This window comes from Sinohyriopsis cumingii, chromosome 10 (assembly GCF_028554795.1).
Source record: "Sinohyriopsis cumingii isolate HCF-2022 chromosome 10, ASM2855479v2, whole genome shotgun sequence".
Classification (NCBI taxonomy): Eukaryota; Metazoa; Mollusca; class Bivalvia; order Unionida; family Unionidae; genus Sinohyriopsis; species Sinohyriopsis cumingii.
The window spans coordinates 100590914-100611720 of NC_142970.1; the positions used below are offsets into that span (position 1 = coordinate 100590914).

Consider the following 20807-nt stretch of genomic DNA (forward strand, 5'->3'; position numbering starts at 1 on the left):
ACTGCCATAAGATTTAAAAAGCTGGTTAAATATAAGCAGTGTGCACAAAGCTTAATATCTGCAAAAATCAGAAAATGTTTCACATTTGTTTGTAGGATGGGCAGTGATTAAAAAGCAAACAAAAATAATGCTTCAAAATTTTTGTCAAAGAAATGCAATTTTTTTTTAAAACTATGTATAAAATGCAAAAAACTCTAATGGGTCAGACATCTATTCCTGTCTACATATTAATTCAAATAAACCCATCCAATTTCATTTGTCTGCCTCAATCACTTTTTGCATGATCATGCTTACAAGGTTTTAGTAAAAAATGTCTAAATTGCAGAAATTAAAAAGGTGCAGCAAATCTAACAACACTGATTTAATGGCCCAAGAATTAAATCAGCTTATCTACATTTTAATACAAATAATTTAATTTGCATTACTCAAGTTATGATTCTTTAATCAAGTTTTCAAGGTTTTTCATCAAAAAGTCCAAATAACAAAACATAATTACTAGAACAGCCTGAAAAGCTGAAAAATAGGACCACAGTAACCAGAACTTACTGAATGTACTCACTTACAAGACAAGTCCAACTGCAAATTGCACAGACCAAGATCTGCTGTTGCATAATGGGCTGGCAAATCTGGATCTTTGCAGCTGACATGGTGAAATCACCAGAACAAACATTACAGACCCTGATCTGCAGGCACATTATGTGATGGCAGATTAGGATCTTTGTTGTTTGCAGTTTGGCTTGACTTACAAGCAAATATGTATGGCAATAAGCTTTTGGGGCCCACACAATGTATAGAAATATCAAATATTTCTACTTGGGATTCATATTTCTGGAGCAATCTTACTTTTAAGAAAGTGGGATGGATTGGAGACAGATGGCACATACCACTATGTCTTCCACATTGTTTTTTTTCAATTATACAATAATAGCTCTGCATTTCAATGACATTATTTTGGCAATGTATCAGTTCTATGAGAATGTTTTTGCTTTGTGCATAGGCTATTGGAATTTTCCAAACTGATTTCTGCAAAGTACAACTAAATAAACAATGCTTTGTAAGACAGCTAAGTATTGGACACTTCTATAGGCATCATTTCCCTTTAAATCCACATTCACATAAAATTTTACAGCAGGTGCTCTTTTAATACTTTTCACGTTTTGTCTGCATTCAGACTGAGCTGCTTCAAGAACCCTGACACATTTCATATTGAAAAAGCTCATAAAGCCGTAAATACATTTCAGATTAATGTAAATACATGTAACGATGAAGTTAATCATAATGTGACTTATTTACATAACAACAAATATTACATGTATTTAAAAGCTTTAATAACTTGACTTTCATGTAGCTATCATTTTTAATTTTTTGTAAATTGGAAGGGCATACATTTTAAATTGAGCTGAAATGCACTTTAGTGCTAAAATGTGTCACAATGTGTACTTTTGGGTGATGAGAAGCTTATTCTAGGCAAGACAAGAAAACTGAACTACTCGTAGAATAGTACAAATTCTACTGGTATAATAGTACAAATTCTACTGGTAGAATATTACAAATTCTACTGGTATAATAGTACAAATTCTACTGGTAGAATAGTACAAATTCTACTACAAATTCTACTGGTAGAATAGTACAAATTCTACTGGTAGAATAGTAAAAATGATAGAAATGTTAAAATTTGTAACCAATAAAGAAAAATCTTTATAGTCGAAAGTGTTTCCTTGCTTGATCATGGATATGCTGTATGTCTCAATACATATGGTGTTGTGAATTTGACTTAAAACCATTACTCAACCATACAGAAACAGACTTTCATAAGGCCCACTGAATGTCAGGGTCATGAAATGTGTGCTAAAGAAGACTGTGTTACGTTACCCCTTTCCTTGTTTAAATTTACCATGGCTATTAATGACTACATCAGTTTTTTCAATATAGAACCTGATCACCAATTTAAGATTTTAATTTTATATACATTCCATCCCACAGTCTTCTGTAATTAATTCTGTATGTCATTTATACTAGTTGAACAAAATACAAATGCAACAACTCAAGGTAGCATCACTTAATATCACCAGACCTCTATGATAGCCCATCTCAGAGACAGATGTTAAACAAGTTCAATAATGGGATAAACAATTAGGCACTGCTGGCACAGTTGATTCAATACATTGATTTAAAATGAAATGATTATTACAATAAAATCTTGGCAAATATACCCTTCTTCCAGAGACAAGTAATTATGTATCTCCTTGATCCTAAGGTGTAACTTTATCTTTCCTTCATAATGCTTATAAATCAATCAAGATAAACATGACAAATCAATTAAGACAAACATGACAAGAGTAAATGAGCTGTAATAGTGAACTGTATTCTTCTGAAATTTCATTTCTACACTTTTTCCTCAATACTCAGCTGAAATATTTTAAAACTGTTAATTTTAAGTATAAATTCAAGATTGTCACATAATATTTTCAAATAGCATGGATCACTGAGTTTCTGCAGACCCTTTACACCCCATTTCTGACATTCAGACATTTATGTTTGGGTTTACCCAACTTAAATGACCAAATATCAGAAATGGGGTGTGAGGGCCAGAAAAAAATTGGATTATGATCACTCTAGGTGTTTAATCTAATGACACAATTATGGATAATTAATAAAGATAATATTTAATTACATATTATTAAAAACACAAAAGTCATGAATATTAAATTGTAAGGGACACAGAAAATGTATACATAATTCATGAACCTGAACAAGCATGTAAATATTATATCGGCTCATTTAGCTGAATAACACCACATAAAATGATTGCCTACTTTTACCACTATAATTTCACTTTCAAATTAAAATTTGGAAACCTTGAATTTCAAGGTAAAAAACATTAAAGCATATTTTTTAAAGTTTAAATCTAACGGCAATCCTGAAAATGAGGAAGTGTGTGGCTTACCGTAAAAACTGAAACAATTAAGTTATACAAACTTCAACAATTACAATAATGCTTTCGAAAAAAAAAAATGTGACTCCGTATCATTTACCAGTTCAAATATTAATAAAAAATAAAGGTGCACAAATTTGTTAGGTGAAAATTAGAAAAAATTAGGGAAGAAGTGCAATTAGTGTCCGAAAAGACAGCATTCAAACCACTTTCAAGTTAAGGTTATCAAATATAATTTCAAAGTCATCAATGATGAATCACACTAAAAGACAAATTTCAAAAATACTTCTACTGGTGCTGGAGTTCAAAATTATTTTAAACTTTTGTAATAAATTGACAATTACCAGTAAGTAACATCAAAATAAATGGTTTTCATAAGTATTAGTTTCATTTTAAACTTACAACCTTAAACTGAAAGGGTTTCTGTGCAAGAGGTTAATTTAGTGTAACGACTTGTAAAAAACTTTGACCAACAGCACCTACACTGTGCATCTGTTCTTAATGCTTCTCATGAGAACACAAAGTTACCTATGTTATACGTGAAGGATCCTTATTCCAAGGTTTGTTCTAACAAGTTTGTGGACTTTAAGCTGGAACTTAGGACTCAAACGATTTCAAGAAAACAAGTCCAGATCCTGTATTACCAAGCCAGGCCCTGTATTGCCAAGCCAGGCTCTGTACTCTCATGGCTATGGCCTGTTTTTTTCAAAGCCATGTAAAGACAGACATTCTAGTCCCAAAGTCAGGCCCTGTATTCTCAAGGCCAGACTTTCTAGTCCCAAAGTCAGGCCCTGTATTCTCAAGGCCAGACTTTCTAGTCCCAAAGTCAGGCCCTGTATTCTCAAGGCCAGACTTTCTAGTCCCAAAGTCAGGCCCTGTATTCTTAAGGTCAGCCCCAGTTTTCTAAAAACTTTATGAGCAAGAAACTTGAGCTCAGGCTTAAAACCCTACATTTACTTGGAGTAAACACACATCATAGAAAGTATGGAAGGAATGTCCTGAATGTTTTCTAAGCCTGACTTCAATCTAATCATATTTTTTTAATTAAAAAACCAATGTTCTAGAGGTATGATAGCTTGAGCTAATATTTCAGTCTCAAAAGGTTTCAAAGAACACTGGGCCCAGATTGATAACCAATTTCAAGTATAATATACTCTGCTGTTCATTGTGATATAACATACTCTGCTGTTCATTGTAATATTACATACTCTGTTGTTTATTGTGATATAACATACTCTGTTGTTCATTGTGTTATAACATACTGTGCTGTTCATTGTGATATAACATACTCTGCTGTTTATTGTGATATAACATACTCTGCTGTTTATTGTGATATAACATACCGTGCTGTTCACTGTGATATAACATACTGTGCTGTTCATTGTGTTATAACATACTGTGCTGTTCATTGTGATATAACATACTCTGCTGTTCATTGTGTTATAACATACTCTGCTGTTCATTGTGTTATAATCTGCCATCTAAAATGTTTACACTGTGTTTATATTATTCAGTGATTCACTGCTGGACATTCGATGTCTCATCCATTTATTGGATCATCAAGGGGGAATGATATGTCTCGGATTAATAATGTTATACTGCATACTGATGACAAATTATATGTTACATATTGATAAGCAACCCATTGCTTTGGAATCTAAAACTTAGTTGGGTGTATTTGCAATAATGGACAATCATTGTAAGACAATGATCCACATTATGAAATTCAAAACAAAATGCTCAGTCCAGGTTGATTATATGCACTAACAAAACCAGGCCTCTCTTGTAACTAATAAAGGTGAAGGAATGTGGTATAAATGGTAATACACACATAAAAGGTAATATACAGACTCTTTTAGCTTTAATATATTTCCGTACAGTTATAATATTTTTGCAGATTAAGCTAAGTCATCTGATAATGTTTATATCAGTTGTAAGATTGTGTGTGTGTGTGTGTGTGTGTGTGTGTGATTTGGACTTTTAATGTAGCTTTAACAATTTTTCAGCCATATCGCTATGATGTCTGCAGTGTGGCAGTTTATAGTGGTGTCTAGCACTGGGGCATAATGCTGCATACATGTCCCACCCAGTCACATTATCCTGACACCAGGCCAACCAGTCCTAACACTAACCTCTTAATGCTGAGTGCCAAGCGAGGCAGCTGTTAGTACCATTTTTATCAATCCTTTATATGACTTGGCCGGGGATCGAACCTATGACCTCCAACATCCAAGGCAGACACTCTAACCACTAGGCCACCAGCATGGTCTTGTAAGAGTGTATATGCCATATTTGATATAATAACCACAACAGCTTTAACAAGTGTACATCCAACACTTTCCTTCAAAACTCACCAAACTATCTTAAAAGAATGGTGCATTTCTCAATCCCAGAATGCTTCTTGATAAGGTATCAACTATAAACCTAATTAAAACACTGTGGCTTTCTTAGAATTCACCATTAGTTATGTCTTGTTACTATTTAACTTAATCAGTTACATCAGCCTAAGAAATGAAATTTATATATGTTCATTCAGCATGACCATATTCAGCAGAAACAATACACCTCCAAAGTAGAAAGCTTACAGAACAAAGGGAGATAACCTATGGGGTAGGAACATACACGAGGCTGAGCAATTATTGTGCGTGTTTATAATGATGAGCTTAAATCACATGGTAATTACCCAATAATAATTTCTTAATTGTGCAGTGTGGATACTGTATCAAATACAGTGGTGTATTACTTCTCTAATTAGTATTTTTTCTTAACTGACTAGTAAATGTCTTCCTGATACACATTAAGCTGCATCCATACATGAAGTAATACAACTTCTTCCCAAATGTTGTTGAAAAACCATCTATATAAAAATCATGAGCACAAAGGTTAATCAAGACTGGTCAGAGAGATATATTCATAAAAACAGACATGCACACAAATGCCAAGATGATAGCCATGTCAAATTTACACCAAGGTAGGTACAACAAAGCCAGAATTATATGTACAGATCTTATTGTTAAACCAATAAACAAGGATCTGAGTAGGAATAGTAAATTTATGTTGAAGAAATGGTGATCTTCTTAACAGGTAGCAATGTGAAATGATCTGAAGAAAGTTTAAGAGCTCAGCTAACCTAAGCATGAAAGCTGTATTTTTTAAATAAAACAAAGTATTTTTATGTATATCTTTTAAAATTTGCAGAAGTAATTTAGCTTTGCAAAAATAAAGATAATTCAAGCTAAGCAATTATTTTTCAAGAGAAGGCCTTCTTCCTTTGCTCACATTACTGAGCATGAAAATGGTAGATAGGCCTTCTTCCTTTGCTCACATTACTGAGCATGAAAACAGTAGATAGGCCTTCTTCCTTTGCTCACATTACTAAGTATGAAAATGGTAGATAGGCCTTCTTCCTTTGCTCACATTACTGAGCATGAAAACTGTAGATAGGCCTTCTTCCTTTGCTCACATTACTGAGCATGAAAAAGGTAGATAGGCCTTCTTCCTTTGCTCACATTACTGAGCATGAAAAAGGTAGATAGGCCTTCTTCCTTTGCTCACATTACTGAGCATGAAAATGGTAGATAGGCCTTCTTCCTTTGCTCATGTTACTGAGCATGAAAATTGTTGATAGGCCTTCTTCCTTTGCTCACATTACTGAGCATGAAAAAGGTAGATAGGCCTTCTTCCTTTGCTCACATTACTGAGCATGAAAAAGGTAGATAGGCCTTCTTCCTTTGCTCACATTACTGAGCATGAAAATGGTAGATAGGCCTTCTTCCTTTGCTCACATTACTGAGCATGAAAATGGTAGACACGCCTTCTTCCTTTGCTCACATTACTGAGCATGAAAATGGTAGATAGGCCTTCTTCCTTTGCTCATGTTACTGACCATGAAAATTGTTGATAGGCCTTCTTCCTTTGCTCACATTACTGAGCATGAAAACAGTAAATAGGCCTTCTTCCTTTGCTCACATTACTGAGCATGAAAATTGTAGATAGGCCTTCTTCCTTTGCTCACATTACTAAGCATGAAAATGGTAGATAGGTCATGCACAACAAAAATACCTCTTACTTGTCCTCTATGAGGACAACTAAAGAATCTGTACAAAAACTATTTTTATTCTTTCAGTTAGTGACCTTGATCATTGACCTTTCAACCCCCAAAATGATAGTTCTTCTTTCTTACCACAAGTCTGCTTTGTTTCCTGCTTATTGGTGCTTATCACAAAGCAATGCATGAATACATGTGGAAATCCAAATAGAGAAGGTGTCTTGCCAAGTGACACACCATGACAGCCGATCCAGGCTGATCCAATGATGGGAATCAAACCCAGATCAATTCTTATCATGAGTCCTGTGCCTTACTCAGAGAGCTATCTTGGCTCCAGAACCATAAAATGGAAGACAAAAGAAATGAAGAGCCTTATGTAAAGACAGCAGGACTGATTTCCCCGTGACAATTTAAATGCAGTAAATATGCAAGCTTTTGCAAAACCATAAAAACTAATAGCTCATATAAATAAATTCCCAGTACAATACATTACATTTTAAATTTACTCAAAGGGATATCTGAAGTACTTCAAAAAAGGCAACAGTTTTGGTTCAGTTTTATTCCAGATTGATTACTATAATAAGAAATTCAATTTAGTCAATGTAATCTTAAAAAGTTGGACATTCAACATAGTTATTGGACATATAATCTTTGTACACCTTGCACACCAGAAGTTATTGGACATTCAATAAAATTAGTGGACATTACAAAGTCATTAAACATTTAACATTATTGGACAATCAGCATGGTTGCAGGACATTTAACATAGTTATTGGACATATGACATAGCTTTTGGACACTAAACATAGGTTTCAGATATTCAACATAGTTATTAGGCAGTTAACATAGTTATTGGACACTTGACATACCTATTTAAAATTTAACAGTTATTGAATGTTCAACATAGTTACTGGAAATTTAATATAGCTAGTGGACATTTCAGATAGCTATTGGATATTACCAGTTATTGGATATTCAACATTGTTATAGAACATTTAACATAATTACTGGACATTTTACATAGGTATTGGACATTTACCAGTTGTTGGATATTAAACATAGTTATTGGACATTTAACATAGTTGACATTTAACTTAGTTATATGACACTGAACATAGCTATTGGACATTTAACATAGTTGACATTTAACTTAGTTATATGACACTGAACATAGTTATTGGACATTTAACATAGTTGACATTTAACATTGTTATATGACACTGAACATAGTTATTGGACATTTAACATAGTTGACATTTAACATAGTTATATGACACTGAACATAGTTATTGGACATTTAACTTAGTTATATGACACTGAACATAGTTATTGGACATTTAACATAGTTACATGACACTGAACATAGTTATTGGACATTTAAAGTAGTTAAATGACATTGGACATAGGTATTGGACATTTACCAGTTGTTGGATATTAAACATAGTTATTGGACATTTAACATAGTTGACATTTAACTTAGTTATATGACACTGAACATAGTTATTGGACATTTCACAGTTCTTGGATAATCAACATAGTTACTGGACATTTAAAATAGTTAAAGGATATTAACATTGTTATTGGACATATAACATAGTTACCGGATATCCAACATTGTTATTGGACAGTTCACATTTGTTGGGCATTTAGTATAGTTATTGGACATTTAATATATTTATTGGACATCACAGTGTTTAACTTAATAACATACTATAGCTTAAACTACTCTTATTATTAAATTTCTATTTTGTCTGTTTGGTCCAGACCTATAGAAATCAAGGAATCCCATTTTTTGAGGGATGCTTGTTTCTGATCAATGAATATGTAGGCATAACTCAGCAAAGGTACACCTGTATATTAGGTCTATATTTATGTAAACTCTGCATCATAGTTTAAAGGTCGAATTTATTCTGAAATATTTGTATTTTCCTTTTGTAGCCTGTAATCCATTCATAAAGTCACAACTCACTCATTGTTTCATTTTCATGCTGGAACAGGTAATGTCTGTTTCCTACACTTTATGTACAAGGGGGTTAAGACATTTAAAGTGAAATCTGCTTATATATATACCTTGCACTAAAGTACACCTGCTCATTATGGACATTGTTAGAACCCCATTTATAAATTTTACTAACTAGTTTTAACTTATCCATAAAAGAAAATTGTACAGTCCCCATAGTGTCCTTTGACTGTATTAGCACAGTGGTTCCTCACAACAGGAAACATCAATGTAGCATAGTTCCTCATATAACATTGATACAGTCATGGTAAAAATTTTAGGGAACCATGTAGTTTAGCATTTTGCATCCCATAGTACAATGTGACATCACATATAATCAAGTGTCCACTATGGTGGATGACCAGTGCATAAAGCTTTCAGGAATTATCAAGGACATCATTAACAAATCCCTCCTGCACATTTTGTTATCCTATGCCAACTTAAAACTGTGCAACAATAAAGACAAGTGCACTGCATCTAAACTAAAATACCCTTAACTAAAATTCAAGCAGCATAAAAACAATTTAAAAAAAGAAACAAGCAATTATTTTTAAATTGTTGCAGAAACAAAAGCATGCCATGTTTGCATAAGCAATGCAAGAAATAGAAAATGTTAATAAACAAATATGAGATGACTGCATGAAATGATTACCGGGTGTCGTTCATGTGCCTGCAAGTTGTAAATGATTACAATATTTTACTTTTATGACCCTAATAGTTATATGTTAAAATAAAGCCATAACAATGGGTATATATATAAAAATGCGTGAATAAAAAAAATCGCAAATGATCTGAAAATTATCCAAGATTTATGACTGCAAGGCCACAACAGGAAAGATTGTAACAACCCATCTGTATATGACTGAATATAAATATTGGAATTGATAAAATAAGGTATTGAATAGCTATTGACACTGATATGAGATATTTACAATAGCTATTGATACTAATATTATGATCATTACAATAGCTACTGACAGTGATATAATGTCATATTACAATAGTTACTGACACTGATATAACTATTTATTATAATAGCTACTGACACTGGTATGAGATATTTACAATAGCTATTGAAACTAATATTATGATCCATTGCAATAGCTACTGATATTGACATAATGTCATATTACAATAGCTACTGACACTGATATAACTATTTATTATAATAGCTACTGACACTGGTATGAGATATTTACAATAGCTATTGAAACTAATATTATGATCCATTACAACAGCTAAAGACATTGACATAATGTCATATTACAATAGCTATTGACACTGATAAGGTGAAGTATTAAATATCTTTTGACACTTGATATAATGGTGGATCAGATTAGCTACTGAAATTGGAATGAGGTTTCGACAAAAGATATTGATAATGATAAAATAAGTTCTTACAACATCTACTGGCACTGACAAAACAAGATATTACAACAGATACTGACGCTGATAACGTATGGTCTTACAACAGCTATTTATACTGATGTAACGAAGTATTAAGTAAAATCTTTATCAGTTGAATCCATAAACAGATTCAAATGGGAAAAACAAAAGAAATTTATCTTTTTTTCAATCTTGAATGAAAGATAAATTTTGTCAAAAGCATGTTCTAAAACAACATAGTCACAGTTTTATGTCTTACATATCAGTAGATATACACACTGTATATAGTGTTAGCCCCATTAGGAAACATAAAAAATTTGTTTAGAGACTAGCACCAACATAATTCTCTTTGGCAATGTAGCTCTGTGCCACAAATCCACAAATTTTTAAGTTCAACCAATCAGAAATTGCATGACGTTCTAAGAACTTTTAGATTATAACATTTGACCAGTGAGAAAGTGCATTACATTCAGAGAGATTTTAGATCAACAGATTTTAAGTCTGGTTCTGCATCCTATTTATGAATAAATGATCTTGCGGAATCCAGTCAATGATGGAATCAACAGCATTTAACAGATAAAACAGCTATAGTATTCCTAAATGTAGTTTCATTTTCGCATCAAGCTGAATATATTTAAGCCAATATCAGCATCACTTTTTAACCTACAAGTGCAAATTCAGCTAGTTTGTAATCATTTCTTTTAAGCTGATAATAATTTATCTTATGACAAGTTCCTCCACGCAACAACTGATTGAAAAACTTTTGTGAAATATTTACAAAGGATATCTTGGTCCTATATTAAGCCCACCCTAACTTTTTGACACATTCACTACGATAAACCCTGGTCTTGTCATGTAGAATACTGTAATGAATTTATCACATAACACATTCCCAACTGGAAACTAAGTACTGGCAACAGTGACCTGCTTTTGCTTAATACATCATAAAAAATGGGTCAACAATCCTCATAATATGTCACATAATATACATGAATAAATTCTTACAGATTACTGTATGTATATCCTTTGTCATCATGTGTATTAATGGATGTTCGGGTATGTTACGGTCAAGGTTACTGGTTAACTACGCCATGACAACCAGGCTACCAGACATGTAATTTAGTGTATTCACTATAACTTATTTATTATATATTCTAAGTTATTGTCTTGTTTATCAGATTTCTTAGCATTATTGTAAAGAAAGAAATTGCAGATTACAAATATTTTAAAAATTGTTATTCTTGAACTTTTTACCTAAGTTCATTCAAAACTGTATTCACTGTGTGCATGAATATACAACCTTCTCATTATCTTTTATGGTAGCATGCTGAAAGCATGAGACAGGTCTCTATTGTACATTGCTGTTTTATGTAACAGAAAACAATAGATGGTACGGCTGGAAATGCTGATACTAATTTAGCCAGTGGACAGTTGATTACAAGGCTGAATGTATCAGGCAGGTTGAATGATGTCACAATATTAAAAAGAGGCATGAGGTCGTAATATTAAAAGATGCACTATGTCATATTGTGCATAGAGACCTGCAGTAGATAAGTTGAGCGTCCAACTTCCATCCAAGGGTTGCAGGGTCCATAACCACCCAGGCCAGCCCAGGTTGCCTGCCTCTGAGTGTTTTTGAAAAAGGCATTTAGCTCGTATTTCCTTGGCAAGATATAGCCAATAATATGTTTTTAAGAAAGTGCCTTAAACCAAGGAAACAAAGCACAACATATACTGCTTGATGACAACATGAACCTTTGACAAATTACCACCTGTTATTATGTTGATAATAGTATATCATAAATCGGTGTCTAACAAACATGTGGACTGATGTAAGAGGTAGAGTACTTAAGAATGTTACTATTATGATATGGTCATACTGCTATGGTGTCTTTCACATGTGTTCATAAATTATTTTATGATGAGAAATGTTAAAAGGAAAATTAACAGTAAACAAGATTCTTAAGAAAAAGTACTGAAAACAAATCTTGATGCATAAGGCTGTTAAAACCTGAATTACCATTCAATATACACTAAATATACTATCTTCTAGTGCTCAAGTTCTCAGAATAAAACACATTACTTCTACATGATAAGGCCCTTCATTACAGCACTGTTTCTTTTATAAGGGAAGAACTACATTCTATTAAAATTCCACAGTATACAGTGTATGCTCAAAAAATAATGCAACAACTCTAATTAATGCCAACCTCCTTCTTTTAGGAATTTTTTTAAAATTCTGCTTTAGATCCATGATTACAACAAAATGCTGCTGCAGTCTCAGTACATCACACTGTTACAATATATATATCAAGTTATACATTACTAAAGTCACAGACACACATGTAGTGTTAAACATGATGCAATAGCTGGGCAGCTAGTTCAAGACTTGACAGTCCTACTTCAACCAGCTGCCGAGCTGGAAAATATGTTGATTGATTGATCATTTTAACTATGTTGATATTTACAATGATTGCATACAGTGGCAGAAAGACCCTCTGATGTAGCCATTATAAGAGTACATCAAAATTACAACTTAGCTTTCGGTATTGTGCTCTAATAAACACTACCATCTAGAAATGTAATGCCCCCTGTGGGCATTAATTTGAGAATATTTGGCATGTATAGACCATTCTTAATGAGATCCTCATGAATATTATTGTATCGCAAAAACGAGGCTATCCTCATGAATACTAATGTATTGCGAAAACGAGGCTAAGCTAGGCAGATCGAGTTGTCCAAGTAAAGATTGATGGAATAGCATCAGGTTTTAAGCAACGTCTGTTGGGTGTCCATCTATAGTCATGTTGCTTAAAGTGTCTAGAACAGACAACTGTATTTGTGACAATCTAACAAAAGAAACAATAAACCATGAGCTAACTGCAATAATCAGTTGCCAAAACAAAAACAAAAATTATTTCAGCACAGGCCATTGAAATTGTATCACTGTAGTAAATAAAAATGCCTGAATAAACAAGAAAAAAGGTAGGAAAAATTCATATACAGATATATATATATATATATATATATATATATATATATATATATATATATATATATATATATATATATGCTTCCCTTTTTGGGGGATTCTCTGACATAAACTTACTACAATGACAGAATTTCAATGGCCTGTGATTTATGGGTGCATTTTCCCTTATGTTTACACACATCAACATGTTTTATCAACAGTTTCATTAATTCTTATCCAGCCATGTTCTCTCTCTCTCTCTCTCTCTCTCTCTCTCTCTCGTAATTTCATTCAACTTTTCCTCTCATCATTTTTATTGTACTGGTACTATCTCTCTTCTCTTTTGTGGTCATTTTCATTCTACAGTTTCTTTTTAATATTTCAATGAGATAAAGTTCACTTTTTCTGTAATTACTACTCGTGCATCAATTCATGATCTCTGATAAATGCGCTGCATGGAGGTACACCCAGTTTTTGATGACCTCATTTTGTGGAATGGGGCTAGGGGTAACATTTTTAGAAACCTATTATAAAGCACACATACATAACACTCATTTGCTTCATTTACAGAACCTTTTAGCATTTGGATTTCTCTTTATATGTAATAAAGAGAAATCCAAATGCTAAAAGGTTCTGTAAATGAAGCAAATGAGTGTTATGTATGTGTGCTTTATAATAGGTTTCTAAAAATGTTACCCCTAGCCCCATTCCACAAAATGATGTACATTCAGTTGCAAGAAAATACAAACACACCAACAATCATTCAGTTTCTTACGTTAAAATTCGGCCCCTCATCACGATGTATTGCACCAATCCATTTTCTACGAAGCTCCTTCTTCTTCACTGATGGAATATGGTGGAAGCTTAAATCTATGTGAATTCTAGCATTGCCATTGCACAACAGAACTAAACAATATTTGTCAAAATGTTTTCCCTTGCCAGTATCAATTGTAGCAGCCGTGATTGTGAGGTAAAATGAAGCTGGTGCCTAGCTTAGCCTCGTTTTAGATTCCTTGACCCAGGGTCACATGAATACATGAATACATTCTGAGAATGATCTACAGCTATTTTAATTGTAAGGCACTCTCAGTACAAAGTGGCACAGTCCATGTTTCCTGAGAGCAGTGCTACAATGAAGGAATGATGCATCAAGTATCTTAAGTTTAAATGTAACTGAAAAAAAAGTAGTGAATTTATTTATTTCCAAGATGTCAAAATTTCTAGCTTTTCACCAAAAATATAATTGTTTTTTTCTTAAATTCATGAAGGAGTTTCTTATATGGAAAAAATACATGATAAACTAACTGAACATAGAAAATAAAATAGAATTCATATTTTTCATCATGTAGGTATAGCCGATTCATGCTGTAATGATATAGGTGTGCAACATGTCAAGAACAGTTTTGATACACAGAATTCAAAATGATCTTCAGATCACAGTGCATGAGTTGCAAGTAATATGAAAAAACATGCAGCGAACAGGGCCAAGTTGATCTAAACAAAAATAAATAATCATTTAAATATATGACATTTCTACAGTGATTGAAAAATGCAGTCATTTGCTCATATTTACAGGATATGATTGATGGGCAAGTAAAAAGCTTTCAAACTGCTTGCCCAAATTCACATGTAGCATATTAAGCAGACTAAGTATAGTGCAGGGCAAGTAAAATAACGATACGTAAAAGTTGCAAATCTCTTGCCCAGCAAGACAAGTAGTCAAATGAAGCGTTTTTGAGTCCTGCCATAATTTGATATTAGAGTTGTGGCTATTAAATTCTATAATACTGATCATCATTTAGACAGCTTTTTGTATGATTTTCTGGACTTGTGTCATCAAAATCATTATTTTACAGACTTATTTCATGAAAAAAGCAGGACTTGCAGACTTATTTCATGAAAAGAATTTTCTGAATTGTGATCAAAACCTTATTTATACACAATTTCTTACATTTCTTAATTTAGGAAATATTCTTGAAAGAGAAGTTTCCTAATGTGACAGGAAATTTACCCAGAGAAAATCATTCTTGCAGAAAACAAGGTAACCGTGAACAATTATAACCAAAGAAAAATGAGTTAAATGAGATTCACCATATATACTAGCATACAACTTGAGTCCACCTGCAAATAACAAGACCCTAATCTTCCATCGCATAATGCAAAGAATGATCAGGGTCTGTACTGTGTGTACTGCTGATCAGACCTAAAATCTGCACAGACCCGGATTGGCCAGCACTATATGCAAAACAGACCTGGATCTATGCAGTGCGCAGTTGGATCTGACTTGTAAATTAACAAATGAGAAGAATTTTATTTAAATATGAGTTGATGAAATTTAAAGAACTGGCAAAATGTAATCACATAAAATGAACTATATGAAAACATTAACTGTTGTGTTGACTGCAGACCTGCCAACCCTGACGAGTTTGTCTCAGTAAGGCAGTTGATTTTTTTCCGTAATTTTGACCAGTTTTCAGTAAGGTTTAACAAAATACCATAAACTGTTATTGTAAAGCTGGAAGATGTAATTAAAAGTTCAGTATTTGGAACATGTAGCGATGATAAACATTATGTTCAACTCAACAGTTTGTAAAGTATGCACAGACTATATTTATCACTAGTATAGTTGCACAAATTTTAGTTCCAAACACTATGGAGCTCAATGGCTTGTTGCTATCTCTCAACTTGATGTAATTCTTGGATTCTTTTTTCCATTTCACATGACGACAGCAATCATATTTCCTGCCATGAGTCATACTCAAATTGGCACATGATGTCCAATAAACATAATTGTGTCCCTTCCAGTTTATATTCACAAGAATCTGAATATTCCTTTTTTTTTCTTTTCATGTTGATTATTGATACTTTTCAAGATGCTTATTTCCCCTTTCGTCTTAAACATGCATTACTTGCTAGATGCCATTTTTTTATAAAATCTGTGATCAACAGTTTGATCATGCAGACACTTCGCATGAACAAATATGTGCAGTTTAAAGAGTCTGATGTGCTGCTGTAACATTAGTCTGGTTCCCTGACCAATTCCACTACTTCTAATATGAAACCAGGCTCCAAATCAAACACAGATGAACAAATTTTCTGGATTTTTTGGCAATGATCATTTTTTCGTAGTCTTTGCTTGTATGCCGTAAGTCTGTATTTTAAGGGTAAATTTTGTAAGACTTGCATCAAAATCATAAGAGATGGCAAGTCTATGACTGGTGTCGAGCCTGAGGGTGATATTTCACTTTAAACGACAGGAGAGCCAAGTTTATTTAGTCTCGCAATGAATCTCCACCAAATGACTAGTATACTCAACTAAACCAATTATAATTCTCCCCCAAAAATGAATCTACATCTATCCACACATATCCACAACTAATTAATATTCTTCACAAAATAATTAATATGCACATATTCACCCACATCCTTCATTCTTTATTGTTTCTGCATTCATTCTGTACCTCATATGAATTCATACTGCATCCCATTTTAATTTCAATAGTAAATTGTCCATGTCAGAGTCTGCACTAATAAAGTAAAGCATGAATTTTCCTATACAAGATAGAAATTTTATATTTTCATCCAAATACACTAAATATTTTGTATATTTTAATATTTCATTTAACTTGTACAACCAGTAAAATACCAGCTGTTGATGAACTTATCTTTTATCTTACCTTAACAAAATTTGTCACTTCTCCCTATATTCCATCACTGCACCCAGTACAGAGAAGACGGAGAAGTCACTTTGCCCATATTTCGAGTTTAGTGTGCCATGGTTAGTAACTAATTTTAAAACTCATTAAAACAACAATTGACTTTCCACCACCAGTTAGATTCCTAGCTAGAAAGAACATGTCCCTCGTCCTTGTTAGTAACAGATCCAGGTGGTGTTAAGCTCACTTGCCTGGTTTACTCTACCAGAGAAATGACAGTCCGCATAAAATGGTTCAGTAGTCCTATTTTTTTTAATTGGCAAATCAAATATGATGCCAGTATTTGGAGGCTACTCAGAGAAATTTTTTGAAGTAAATTATTAATTGCTGATATTAGACAGTTTGTTTCTACAGAAAAACATTTTAAAATTAAAAAAAATTTAAAAATATTAGCAATAATTTCTTTTTTAAAATATTGGTGTTGTTTTGAGGCTGACTGAATTATATTTCCAGTACCGCTTTTAAAAAGTCTTCATATAATGGACAGTTGTTGTTGTAGGGTTTAATGCCATTTTTCAGCACAAGATAGGCTATACATGGCTGCCAGTATAAATGGCAGAAGAAGACCCTGGGAAAACCCCGGAAAGAACCACCGACCCACAAGAAGCTACTGGCAAGCTTTCTCACATACCCACATTGGCCTAACCTGAGACTCGAACCCATGCAGACAGAGGTGAGATGGCAGTTGTCCATAACGGTGAGCGCATTAGACCACTTGGACACTTATAGCCCCATAAAGGATAGTTAAAAGTATTCCAAAATTATACAAGCTAACAGAATTTATTTAAAGTTAATGTGATTTGTTTTGGCCACAGCTGTTGTATTTGATATGGAATCAGCAGCCTCTATACAAATTCATGGCCAATAAACCAGAATGAACCCCCATCAATTTTGTTAAAAACATGATCAGTACCATTAGTACAAAAATTAAATGTAACCCTGCATCTGAATTTTCATCATCAGCAGAACTTCAAAACATGTCCCCCACTATACAGCCCTTCATTACAACACTTTCTTTTATAATTAGCTATAGTCTAAGGATCCCATTTCATTATGTATTGGTAAAATTATAATGCATTTCATTATGTACTGGTAAAATTATAATGTATTTCATTATGTATTGCTAAAATTATAATGCATTTCATTATGTATTGGTAAAATTATAATGCATTTCATTATGTATTGGTAAAATTATAATGTATTTCATTATGTATTGCTAAAATTATAATGCATTTCATTATGTATTGGTAAAATTATAATGCATTTCATTATGTATTGCTAAAATTATAATGTATTTCATTATGTATTGGTAAAATTATAATGCATTTCATTATGTATTGCTAAAATTATAATGTATTTCATTATGTATTGCTAAAATTATAATGCATTTCATTATGTACTGGTAAAATTATAATGCATTTCATTATGTATTGCTAAAATTATAATGTATTTCATTATGTATTGCTAAAATTATAATGCATTTCATTATGTATTGGTAAAATTATCATGCATTTTATAACACTGCCACCTCAACCTAAGGCAGAAGACTCTGTGACACCTTACAGGGAGCGAGTAATACAAAATGCTTCACTGAAAAGCTGTTTAAATAATTCAGAATGCATAGTCAAATTTTCCTCAAATTTGGACATGTGACTGAAATAAAGGTTTTCCAAGGTTTCTGTATATGTGATAATGACAGCTATATCTGTCAGCTGATTGAATTGATGCTTTATAGCACAGAAAATTAAGTACGTTATTTAGTGCCAGAGCAACTGGGGTAAAGTGCCTGGCACAAGAACATATCGTGGTAGCTGAACCAGTTTGGTCTTATGGTAGGATTCGAACCCACACCCTTTTTGTCTCAAGTCTGGCATGCCACCACAGCTCCTAGAGCTGACAGGTATCATATGTGTGAACTAGAAACCCCATCAAATCTGGATGCTTGTGGTCACAATTGCTTGAAGAAAGTCTTGCAAATGCTTTGTTTAGAAATGATGGCAAACCATCAACCTTGACGCTGGAATTCTTTTAATAAATGTTTTTAAAATTTGGCTGAAAATAGCAAATGATGGGTACAAAACACAAAATATGCAAGGCCGTACCAATAAGCTAGGTGAGATAAATTTCATGCCACTAGGATGCTGAATGCTCCTTCCAGCACAGATGAACATAAAACATGGTTCCTTTTTTCTCTCTCAGTGTTTAAAAATTCAAAGTAGATGAGCATCATGCAAGTGGTTTGTGTTATTTGATTAGCAAAGTATAAGTGTTTTACATTGTGCCGATTTTCTTCTCCCCAAAATAAAACTATTCCTAATTCATTAAAAACTTATATAAAACCCAGAAGTTTTCTGTTTTAACATAACCATAATATTCTGACATACTTATAAGATTTCTTTTTTATTAAAATACAAGTCTTTTTTAATTCAACATTTTGAGATGTATGAAAGAAAATTCTGACCTGAACCACAGACTAACTCAACATTTGTTTACACAAGGCAAGAAGAATGACCTAAACAAAGCTCCAAGGGGTCAAATTAAGTTCCTTTTGAATGCCCATATTAAAAGTACAAACAGTTTATTGGCCCTTAATGGGACTGCCATGTAAATATTTAAAAAGGTCAATTATTAGTCTCTATCATCTGTTGAAGGACTAAGAAAATCAGCACTGTTCTTAAGATCTATATACAGTATAAATCTACATGACAGTGTGTGCACAGTCTGCTGTTATCTGGTATTGTTCATATCTCATATTGTTGTTATTTGGTATTGATATTTGAAATCACACCAATCAAAGTGCACAATTCTGGAGTAATACACATTGTAAATTTTTTATTTGTTTTTAATTTTTGAAGCTGACAATAAAAGATGCTCAAATTCCAATAAATATTTTCATTAAATATTGTTTTTATACCAATATGTCAACCTTCATGCTTTGAATACAACCAAAGCTGTGAATTCATTTATTTTCACGGGAATTATTTTTTTGTGCTTTTATAAAGAATTTTATTTCACTGGTAGTAAAATATATGGATAATGTCTTTGACACAATCACATTATTATTTATGGGGAATAGAGTTTGCATTGAAATTGGTACCCCACAAATAAAAGTAAATTAACAATAAATAACTTATTAATGTGGTACCAAAACTGAAGTGGATTATTTTGGCTGATTCAGTGAGGACTGTACACCTGGATTCTCCTTTCTTCCCCATAGATCTGTATAATTTTTTTCTGGTGTGAATGGAAATTTGTAGGAAAAAAATCTTGACAAAAAGTCATATCATATTGTTGAAAATAACAGTCAGTTCCAATGTCTACTGGAACCATACAAAAACTGGTACACAGTCTACTGGAACAAGACAAAATCAGGTGTACAGTCTACTGGAACCAGACAAAATCTGGTACAGTCTACTGGAACAAGTCAAAATCAGGTGTACAGTCTACTGGAACAAGTCAAACTCTGGTACACATGTTACTAGAAAAGTGATACAGGGATACTATGCTCTAAATAAGAAATTTTAAAATGCTTTATCTATTTGTAATACAACCATCTTTTGTTTCAATTTGTGGATAGGTCTAATACACTCATTATCAAAGATGGAAAAGGAAGCAATGTGTATCAACATGAATGGTTCACAGATATCCCAAGTTTCTTAAAGCCATGAAATTTTCACAATACCTTAGACTTGCACAGCAGACTGAGCAAATTCAAACAGTTAAGTGAAGAAAGAAAAATGAAATGAAAAAAT

General features: G+C 32.8%; 1 protein-coding gene across 8 annotated transcripts in view; it reads right to left on the reverse strand.

Moving 5' to 3' along the window:
* Positions 1 to 20807, reverse strand: part of LOC149790726 (uncharacterized) — a 239247-nt gene that overhangs the window by 15007 nt on the left and 203433 nt on the right. For 6 of the 8 annotated variants that reach the window (XM_089972776.1, XM_089972775.1, XM_089972782.1 and 3 more), the window contains one exon: positions 9635 to 9652. The exons of the other annotated variants lie outside the window; for them this stretch is intronic. In XM_089972776.1, the coding sequence (XP_089828902.1) occupies positions 9635 to 9652 (18 nt within the window). The remainder of the gene's footprint in view (positions 1 to 9634; positions 9653 to 20807) is intronic. 8 annotated transcript variants of the gene reach the window in all.